At 51.6% G+C, this 10,480-nt stretch overlaps 2 protein-coding genes across 2 annotated transcripts; one reads left to right on the top strand and one right to left on the bottom strand.

The window, feature by feature from the left end:
* Positions 1-1,921: 1,921 nt before the first annotated feature.
* LOC117837968 (uncharacterized protein At5g39865) lies at positions 1,922-3,489 on the top strand. The gene has a single exon (XM_034717804.2). It carries the CDS (start codon positions 2,260-2,262, stop codon positions 3,283-3,285), a length of 1,026 nt encoding a protein of 341 aa, XP_034573695.1. The 5' UTR covers positions 1,922-2,259; the 3' UTR covers positions 3,286-3,489.
* A 404-nt stretch (positions 3,490-3,893) lies between these two features.
* Positions 3,894-9,577, bottom strand: LOC117837967 (sucrose transport protein SUT1). Its single transcript, XM_034717803.2, has 13 exons — positions 9,156-9,577; positions 6,784-6,849; positions 6,606-6,704; positions 6,415-6,479; positions 6,246-6,330; positions 6,120-6,153; positions 5,912-6,011; positions 5,737-5,812; positions 5,287-5,481; positions 5,059-5,202; positions 4,730-4,963; positions 4,532-4,639; positions 3,894-4,435 (listed from the first exon to the last, which is right to left on the bottom strand). The coding sequence occupies exons 1-13, from the start codon at positions 9,336-9,338 to the stop codon at positions 4,265-4,267; spliced, it is 1,560 nt and encodes a 519-aa protein (XP_034573694.1). The 5' UTR covers positions 9,339-9,577; the 3' UTR covers positions 3,894-4,264.
* Between the last annotated feature and the right edge of the window lie 903 nt (positions 9,578-10,480).

Genomic DNA, 10,480 nt, shown 5'->3' with positions numbered 1-10,480 from the left:
CGTTCCTCTGCTTGGCTGCCGCTGCAGCCGATTTGTAGAAAGAGCGGCGAGGTGTCCAGATGATTTACTGAATACAGGCCATGGCTGCACCTCAATACGAGGTTCAGAAACCGACGATGACTCATCTTGTCAACCTGAATATCAAAAAAAATCAATTGCTGAATCTCAAAAGTAAGAAATTCAATTGTTGAATCTCACTCAAAAGATCGAAGAGACGTAGACTGAATGGCGGCGGCGGATAAGGCAAATAAAAAAGGTTGCGGCGGTGAGTTAGGGGCTTTAGGGCTAATAGCCAGACACCAAAGGAGCAAGATGGATGAAAAGATGGTCGGTGCTGGGGGGCAGGTGTGAAGAGGAGTCGCAGGTCCGGCGGGGACTATGGCGGCGGCGAGAGGGCTGGAGGAGACGACAGAGATCGGCCATCCAAAAGCGGGGGCCGATTTGCAAAATATTCGGTTCGCAAATATTAATCGCGATCCAAATTAAGAGGCTATATGCAAATATACAGGGGCAATACGTAAAAATCCGGATCGCGATTATTTATAGCGATCCAAATTAGGGGCTTATTTGAAAATAAAGGGGTAATACTGCAAAATATCGGATCGTGATTAATGTCGCGATCCAGGGGGCATTGTGCAAATATTTGTCGCCGGCGAGGTCGCGCCAGCGCCAGCGCCTGCGCCCTTCGCGTCCTCCGCCGCTGCCCGCCCGCGCTCCCCTCCGTCGAGCGCACCCGACCTCCGCCTCCGTCCCCGCAGGAGCCAGCGACAACGAGCTCCTCCGGCTCCGCGAGGTGGCGCACGGCGGCGGCGAAGGCCGGCGCGGGATAGGGCGGCCTTCAAGCTATCTCCTTGCTCCTCATAGAGCGTGGATGGCGGACGGAGCTCCGGGATACCCCAGGCCCCAGAGCTCCCGTGCTGCCGCCGACCTTGCTCTTCGCTGCCGCTGCGGCCGGTTTGTAGAACAGCGGCGAGGTGTCCGGATGGTTTACTGAATACAGGCCATGGCTGCACCTCAATGCGAGGTTCAGAAACTGACGATGGCTCATCTTATCATCCGAAATAAAACGACCTAAATCCTCTCAAAAGAAAGAAAATCAATTGCTGGAACTCAAAAGATCGAAGAGATGTATACTGAATGGTGCAGCGGCGAGGCAAGTTGCGCAGATGCAGGTCAGTCAATGGGTAGCGACGGCGAGTTAGGGGGGTTGGGGCTCATCATATCCAGCCTCCAAAGAACTTGGGCTGGCCCAGAAGTTTGTGACGTGTTTATACGGCCCAACTTAATAGATTTTTTTGTCAAATGGGCCGTGCACAACATAGGTTCCTTTCCTGCTCTTTTTTTTTTTTTGGCGGGGAGCCTAGTAATACTATGGTCTGTCTGTCAGTCAATGCTGGTTTTTCTACATACTACAGCTATTCTTCTTTTTCTTAGGTATACGAATATTTTGCAATAAAGTTCTTCTATTTGGGCGAGCGGTATGTTCTAGCTACTTCCCCAAGTTATGGTGCATTTCCATGTCCAGAAAAAATCATGCTGCATTTTTTTCCCCTGCACCCAAAGCTGCACGCGTATATCTAACTTCGTGCAAATGCTACAAAAGAGAAGCTCCAAAGCCAGAGCCCTGTGAACAGGGTCCTCGAATCAAGGGCAGCGCAGATGCGTACAGAAAAAGCAGCGCGAAAGGAAGGAATCAATGATTGTTTGACTAACACGGCCCTAAACCAAAGTTAAATTCACTAGCGGCTATGCCCATAAACAAACAAAATGAGGGCCATTCTCCAACTTTTGTTATATAAAAAAAAACATGACAGACCACCATTTGAACTTCCCTCCAAAAGTCCAGACTCCCAAGCGTAGATGTTCCAAAACCATCCTCTCCAACAAAAATAAAAAGAGAATGTTCCAGCACTGTTATTCTTTTAAGGTCAATCATAGCATTGGACAAACTTTGTTCATATAAACAGCTGGTAAATCTCAGCGCAGGTCACGTCATAATCCATTAATCCTGGCAGTAGTTTTATATCCCCAATGGCCAAAGCCAGATATATAAAGGATCCTAAACCCCAGAAACCCCGATCCCAAAACATCAGTTTTCAAGCTCATCCATTCACTGCTTGGAACTCCTCAACATTGTGCTCCTAGCTGGCTGATCAGTGATCTGATCACACTGGCAGCCTGGTACACCAATCCAAACTACTACTAGCTCCTTCACATTGCCAGTTAGCTGCTGTCGCTGGCCTTGTCCAGAGAGGCGCCATGGGGTGCACCACCTCCAGGCAAGCCCGGCACGACCTCCGCTACTGCCCGTCGCCGCTGGCGCTGCCGCGGAGCCAGTCGTTCCCGGCCCGGTGCCCCAGCGACGCCGGCGTCCACGTGGTCCGGCTCACGTCGTCCACGCTGGGCTCCCTCGAGCTCGAGAAGGCCCTGCCGCGGGCGCCGGAGCCCGCCGCGGCGCGCGCGCCGCTGAGGCTGGCGCCGCGCACGCCCACCATGACGCCGCCCAACGAGCCCGAGGACATCGACGCGTGGGCGCTCATGGCGGGCCTCGAGGACCACTCGCCGCTGCTCGCGGCGCCGTTCGGGCGCCACTCCTTCTCGTTCCCGGTCGCCGCGGCGCCGCAGGAGCTCGCCGCGTCCGCCAAGGTCACGCCGCTGCCGCTGCCACAGCCCCACGCCGCCGCCGCTGCGGTGGACGGCGTCGAGGGGAAGGCGGGAAGAGCGAAGGCGCGTCCTCCGCGCCGGGCGGTGCTGTACTTCACGTCGTTGCGCGGCGTGCGCGCCACGTACGAGGACTGCTGCCTCGCGCGCGCCATCCTCAAGGGCTATGGCGTGCGCCTCGACGAGCGCGACGTGTCCATGCACCGCGGCTTCCGGGACGAGCTCAACGGCCTCCTCGGCGTCCCGGGCGGCGGCGCGCTCGCCAAGTTCTTGGCGCCGGCCGCGCCCGCCCTCCCCAGCCTGTTCGTGGACGGGGAGCTCGTGGGAAACGCCGAGGAGCTGAAGCGGCTGCACGAGGCCGGGGAGCTCGCGGCGAGGCTGGCCGGGTGCGAGAGCGCGGCGGCCGCGGGCGACGCTGGCGCGTGCGAGGCATGCGGGGACGTGCGGTTCGTGCTCTGCGAGACGTGCTCGGGCAGCTGCAAGGTGTACGTGGACGACGAAAGCGAACAGGAGGAAGACGACGCGTCCGGCGACGATGGCAGCGGCGGTGGCGGGTTCCGGCGGTGCCCGGAGTGCAACGAGAACGGCATCGTGCGGTGCCCCGTGTGCTGCTGCTGCGGCTAAGAAGTTTTTGATATGACGTGCACAATTCCTTTTGCCTTGCGTGCGCCACTTGGATGTGGTGCACGCTAAGCTCCCTGCGATTTGTGAATGACCTTGTTGTATTCTTGCCTGATCGACGGTCCAGGATGATCGTGGTGTTTCCATTTGGATTTTTGGATGACATGAGTAACAGATGCCAATGCTTCAGTGGTGTTGCCTGAGGAATTGAACTCTGTATGTCTAGCCCAATAACGAACCCAAATCTTTCGCCGGCCGGAACGGCCGTGGACTGGTTCGTGTACGCGTTCCACCCTTTCTGCTCGCGACACGGGTGCGGTGGCCGTTGCCTGGTTGGAGCAGTTGGCCGCGATTCAAAGCCGGCGCCGGCACTGTCGCCGTCGCGGCGCGTTTCCATATGCAACAAAAAGCGAGGCGCAAGAACGGGACAAATGGAGCAAAACAAGGCGCCTGCATTGCTCCGACCAAAAATCTTAAACGGCGGACATTACATAGTTACAGGAGTAGGCCTCTAGCTCTAGACCAATCATCTCCTCTGACCTCTAGCACTAGCTTCTGAATTCTGAATTCTGATCATGTAAGCAACACACACAGTTCACACTGCACAATGATTGACCGAATTCGAATCCCTTTTTTCCCCTGACGGATCAGTCCGCTGTGCTACACACAAAGATCGACAACAACAGGAGCAAGCGCGACCGCTGCCGGCCGACCGAGCCCTCACGACGCACCAGCCTTCTTTTTTAACTGACCTACTCGATCGCTCCTTACACTAGCTAGCTTAGCAGAGACCAGACCCTTGGTAACCAGCTGGTGCCGGATGTTCACTTCACCTCTCCACTTGCCCCAAGCCTATCTCACTCACACGACAAAGTACAACACACACGACTGTTTCCCTTTCTTATTCTGTTGATGAACATGCAAACTCTGCTTCTTGCACGCCGGCGGCCTGGCCCGGCCGGCCAGGCGCGGGGGCCCGGGCTCAGTGGCCGCCGCCGCTGACGGCCCGGAACTGGCGCTTCGAGATCTTGGGCAGGAGGAAGAGGCCCACGATCCCACCGATGAGGGCGAAGCCGGACGCCACGCCGAACGCCGGGATGTTCCCCTTGCCGAACAGCGCGTCCCACGGCCCCGCGCCCAGCGCGATGATCACCTGCACGCACAACAAGCAGCCGTGAGCACATCACCACGTTCAAAGGAGGACAGACTATGTCAAGCAATTAAGCGGCTGAAGAACAGCGCTACTGACCTGAGGGATGACAATGGAGATGTTCAGGACGCCGGTGCAGAGCCCTTGCCCGCCGCCTTTGGTTGCCGCCAGCTGCGCCGTCACGGCGAACGGGACGCTGTACAGAATCTGCACGGTTCGCACAGAGATCATGACATTGTCAGCGCAAACTATCCTTCTTGGAACGTGGCGTGGCGTATTCGGTGGAGAAAGGCTTACAGCGAGAGGGACACCCAGGAACGCGAACAGGACCAGGCACACGGCCTTGATGCTCGAGCTCGCGGTGATGGCGTCCTGCACGTATCCGTGGTAGTCTTTGAGCGACCAGAAGCTGATGAGCGCGGTGGCGGCCATGGCGACGCAGACCATAAGGTTGCTCGTCACCCACACCAGCCTCGGGCCCACCTTCCGGCACATCGGCTCGATCAGGAAGGAGGTGAACCCTAGGACAATCTGCACACGGGGTGATGAAGCTCGTGGTCAGCTCTCAGCTATTGTTAGGACAGAATTTACAGTGCCTGGAAATGAAATGGAACCAGTAATCTTACCGAGTTGAGTAGCAACCCGAACGAGCCTATTCTGACACCTTCGTTGAATGCGGCGACCTGAGTGGTGGTCCCCTTCGGGTCGCCGTGGTAGATCTCACGACCCATCCAGTCGGTGTCGTAGAGGATGAACGGGAACCATGAGAGCTGCAATGACAGTGGTAGCGTCAGTACAGAAGAATTACACGAAATCAGTGTAAACTAGCTAGTAGATGGCTCTGTATAGCGTACCCAAGTGAGGCCGGTCACAAGAAGCACGGACGGCATCCCAGGGGGCAAGTTCTTGAAGCCCTTGAACACAGCAAGCGGGCCGGTAGGTTCAGCTTCGACCTCACCATTTGCTTTTGTTGGGAGGTTTTCATTTCCTCTGTATGGCACTTCCTTGGCGAAGATCAGGGTTATAGTGAAGCAGAACATCAGGAATACCTGAAGGCATAAACAAAAAAGAAAAAAACATCCAAGATTTAGCATCTATCCACATCATATATCAACATGGGAGGAATATATGCGTAAAGATAACAAAAAGAAAAACATCCAAGTTTTAGCATCTACACGAATCATAAATCAAAATAGGAGGAATATATGCTTAAAGGTTGTTAATCGACTCATAACCAGCTCATTATAATATATGGGTAGTCATAAATATCTTGTGAGCATTTTGCGAGATATTATAAAACTTACCACAGCCACCAGAAAAGCACCTTTCAGGTTTGCACAGGCTTCACAACAGGCTTTTGTTTTCAGGAACGGAAACCACCTGTATATGATGATATCAGTTTATGCAGGATGCGCATTTTCAGTAAACTAGTTTTCAGATAGCGAGCCGAAAATTTGTATACACGAGTACCGGACTTACTTGTGCCAATTATTGGTGGAACCAGAGGAGTACCCTAGGATATTTCCCAACGCCATCCAAGAACAGAAGATTGAATTAGCTGCGCTAGGGCCATGATGACCTGTCGAGCGAAAAAAGAGAGTTGCAGATCAGGTCGCGAATTCCATCGATGTCACAACAACTACTAGTACTGGTTTAAACCCTGAAGTGAGCTAGCCGTGAAAGTTACCTGACAAATCAGCCATTAGAGCACGAGCTGGGCCCTGGCGGTTGAATGCAAAATGTCAGATTTTATAATAGTGCATTTTTCAAACTGATTGTCTGAAACTCTGAATTGTTGATGTAATGTACTCACTTGCACAGTATTGTTGGAGAAGTCAAGTAGCCAGAACCCCAGAACATAGACGATTGCAGCATGCCAGCGAGGACCATGGTAGAGACTGCATTACACACCATCAAGTATCAGATCAGTTGAAACTGACGCAAGCAAAAGATAAATAATCTTATTTGAGGCAGTAGCTAACCTGCACTCTTCCTTTGTGTCGCCTAGAGCAGCTCCAATGTCTGATGAAAATCCAACAATCACAACCTGCACAGCATAAAATTGAAAAATGTTAATAGGGAACCTTGAGTGAGGAGCAGCAGTGAGTGAATTTCAGTTCAGTTCTAAGAATATAGCAATAGAGATTAGAGAGGCTGCGTGCGAGGTTCTCACGGCAAGACAAATGAGCAGACATCCTGTCATAATGAATGGCCTCCGTCTTCCCCATCTGGAGGTGCACTTGTCACTGTACAGGCCAACGAGGGGTTGAACCTGCAGGGTAGAAGAAGGATTAATGGATAATATCTGCAACATGACAGTAACATTGGTGCGAAAATAGTGTTGTACTCACCACTAATCCAGCAATAGGACCACAAAGCCACATGAATGAAGTAAGGGCATGTGAAAGCCCCAGAGTCTGCACAAACATAGGCAAAAAATTCAGAGATCAGCAGCATGCTTACATAATGGCTGTGTAACTAGTTCAGCCTGTTTGTTTTGCACTGCAAAGACAACTACATGTAACCGATCCTGATACTGACAAATCAGCCAGGTACATTATCGCTAATAGAGATTAGAGAAAACTACTTGCAACAACCGGCAGGAGACAGTGGCAGTTTCATTATTAATAGAGAAGAACATTAGCATTAAATTTTATTTAGTGGGTATGTGCATGTCGAGATACATCGGACAGGACATGTCTTTTTAGAGACACAGGAAAAAAAAAGGAATATATCTGGCCTAAAGAAGGTTCCTCTTTAATCTGACCATCCAGGTTGCTCGGTGCGGTTAGGCAACGTGCCAGATCAAACCTGACAGATTCGCCTGCACCAATCGGCTTGATGGCACTTGGCTCAACAAGGCTACGGCCTACCGCAGCGAGCATAAACTTTATCCAAAGTAGTCCGCCGAATAGGGATGGCTATAATAAAATATTCCATTCGATCAATAATGAAAACTTTTTTTTGGACGAACATCCACGAACAGTTCTTTTTAACGGAAAATCGATGAACGCTCTAAAACATTTGCTAATTTTGTTCGGCATGGGCAGGCACCGGAAGAAGGCATGGTGCCGTGTGCATAGACAGAGACACGCCTCCTTTAGAAAGCAAGATTCTCAAAACATAGAATTCGAGTTGGTTATCAATTGCAGTACGATACGAATTTAAGATGTACTCCCTCCGTTCCAAATTACTATTCGTTTTGGCTTTTCTAGATACATCAATTTTGCTATGTATCTAGACATAAACATATAACTAGGTGCATATCAAAATGTGTGTATCTAAAAAACCAAAACGAATAGTAATTTAGGACGGAGGGAGTAGTATACTTCCTAATGGAAATGTTTGGATACAACACATGAAAAACTAGAGGTTGAGCCTTGTTAGATTTCGTCTAAAATTCCTTTGGGTTGATATGAATTACTCCAAAATAATAGGATTCTACGTTGTTAAAAAAATCTGTTTTAAAGGGACATGTAATATTCTCGAGAAAAAGGGGATATGTAGGGAAAAAAAATCCTATAGGAATCAAATCCTAAACCAATCCTTTGTTTTTAATTTCTTTATTTAAAAAACTTTATTCTTAAGGGGGCATACTAGTTGGGTTTTCTCTCGCCCTTTTTACTATCTATTTATATATATTTATATGTTGAAGGATTATCTTTCTTAAATTTATCCTTCTCTGATTGTTCCAATGGAAAAAAAAAGGCAGTTGAATGAAATGATAAAACGATATGTGATCTTTTGGAATAGTTTATTTCTCTACCTAGAATATTAGCAAGGAGACATTACAAATCAGACATGGATAAATTAATACAAGTTTTTTTTTCTCTTTTAGTGCTCATGAAAATATGGAAGGTTGGGCTTTGTTTGGGACTACCATACATAACGTGTGGTCTTTGTTTGGAACTTTGGACGGCGGGCCAAATGGTCGGTTATGGTTTGAGAGGTTTCCCTATCCAGACCTGCAAACTTCTGGAACTTCTGGTAGAGAATTCGTTTGACGAGAGACGGCAGGTGCACCGTCTACCTGCGGATTTCTGGGAAGGCTACCTCTTTGAACCATAGGTAGTCATGGTGGGTGTCAGATGAAGAAGTAATTCTGGTACGTCACTAAAGTCCTCGACTGTAGAACGAAGATGAAACAAATGTTTGAGGTTCAGACTCTACGTAGCAGTAGTAACTGGTGTAGAGGAAAAGTGGCCAATTAATACTAGGTAGCCGCAGTACTCGTCAAAAAAGAAAAGGAAAAAAAAACTACAGCCCCAGGAGATGCATGGTCATCGATCAGGAAGGATCCATGGCGCGAAAGCTACGCATGCACTCCAATCTAGACGAAACCACCATGCATCAAGTAGCTAGAAACAAAGTGTAGCTATCAACTGCAAGTTTTGGCCACATGTGCAGATGCTGGTGATCAATACCCTACTTTATTTGTAAGCATGACGAGATAAAAGACAAAATGAAAAACATTGGTCAAAGCTACCGTTTCAAATTTAAACAACTCGATTAATTAAGTATATGTATTCCAAGGAAAATAGCCGGCGTTTAATTGAAAATTTGCAAGCAAATTCTACACTGCGCGTGCCCCGAGTCCATGCGTGCATGTACGTGCACGGGGGCGCGGCGCACGAGAACATATTATAATCTCGTAGCATGCACGCATGCCACGTACATACGAGAGGGTCGCCAAGAACGGAGGGGGAAGTGAGTATGTGTATACCTGCACGTAGGGCGTGAGGAGGGAGAGCTGCAGCGCCCACCCGTACTGCACGCCGCCGGCGACCATGCCGGCGAGGATGAGCCTGCCGAGGCTGATCGGCACCGGGGCGTCAGCCGCCGCGCCGCCGCCCCCGGCGCCGCGGACGCCCACCGTGAGCTCCAGCTCGCCGTCGCCGCGAGCCATGGCGTTCGTTCGGCCGCCGAGATCACCAGACAGCACAGGTTGCCCGGCCGGGAGATCGGAATTGAATCGAGGGACCAAAGGGGAAGCGAGCTTTGGAAGGCGCTGGAGTCCCGGGAGGAGGGGGAGACGAAAATGGAAAGTGCGAGAGGTAGGGGAGGAGGAGAGCGAGGTGCGCTGAGAGCGCGTGGAGTGAGGAGGGACGAGAGGCGGGCGAGCGAGGTGGGTGTGTGTCTGGAGCGGGGAGATGGCGAGGCATTTAAAGGCCGTGGCGTTGCCCCTGCGCGCAACCCGCCGGCCCGGCCCGGACCACCCTAGCCCGGATGCGGCCACTCGTCCGCCATCCTATCACTCACTCCAGGATTTAATTTGCTCAAAAAAAAAAACACACACCAAGCAGGAGCAATTAATTATACTACATCCACAGGCAGGCATGAAGAAGGATGCAAGCAGATATAGCACGCGGGGCCCTTATCCATCTCGGATCATTTGCTTTCCAGGTCGTCTGATCTTGCTTGATCAGACCGATGCCAATGCTTTATCCTCCGAGCAATTAATGTTTTTTTTGGGTGCCCGTAGCGATTCTCCACTACTCCGCCATGCAGCGGAGGGAGGCCGTGTCCGTGTGCCTGCGGACCCTTTTGGCTCTGTTCTTCCTCCACTGCCCTCCGCATGGCCACGCCGACGTTTAGGAAGGAGCCAAAATGCTACCCCCCTCTCTCCCCCCCCCCCCCCCCCCCCCCCTTCGCGGCCGCGGCTAAAAACACACAAGCGATCGTTGGTCTTTAGGGCAAGGTCCACGCAGTTGCCGCGCGCGTTCGTCCAAGCGCGGTGACGTGGCGGGGGATGGGAGCTAGTGACAGCGTGACACAATCACACCACCGGCCGCGTGCCGCCCGTACAAGCAGGGTACCAGTGAAGTGCTACGTGCCAAAGGGGCTTCGTTCGTTCACCGGCTCACCGCTCCGGGGCGGGTTACGCCACTAGAGAGAGCCTGCTAATTTTGGAGCTCCATCCCGTTAACGTCGTCACCGTTCATACACGCTTGCACAGAACCCCACCTAGCTAGCCTATATATATCGCGGAGGGGGGGTCAAGTGCCATAATCTGCGACGAAGAACACGGGTTTAGTGAGCTGCTTTCCC

This window comes from Setaria viridis, chromosome 9 (assembly GCF_005286985.2).
Source record: "Setaria viridis chromosome 9, Setaria_viridis_v4.0, whole genome shotgun sequence".
Lineage (NCBI taxonomy): Eukaryota > Viridiplantae > Streptophyta > Magnoliopsida > Poales > Poaceae > Setaria > Setaria viridis.
Note: the sequence above shows the minus strand (reverse complement) of the source record. Positions and strands in the feature narration are given on the sequence as shown.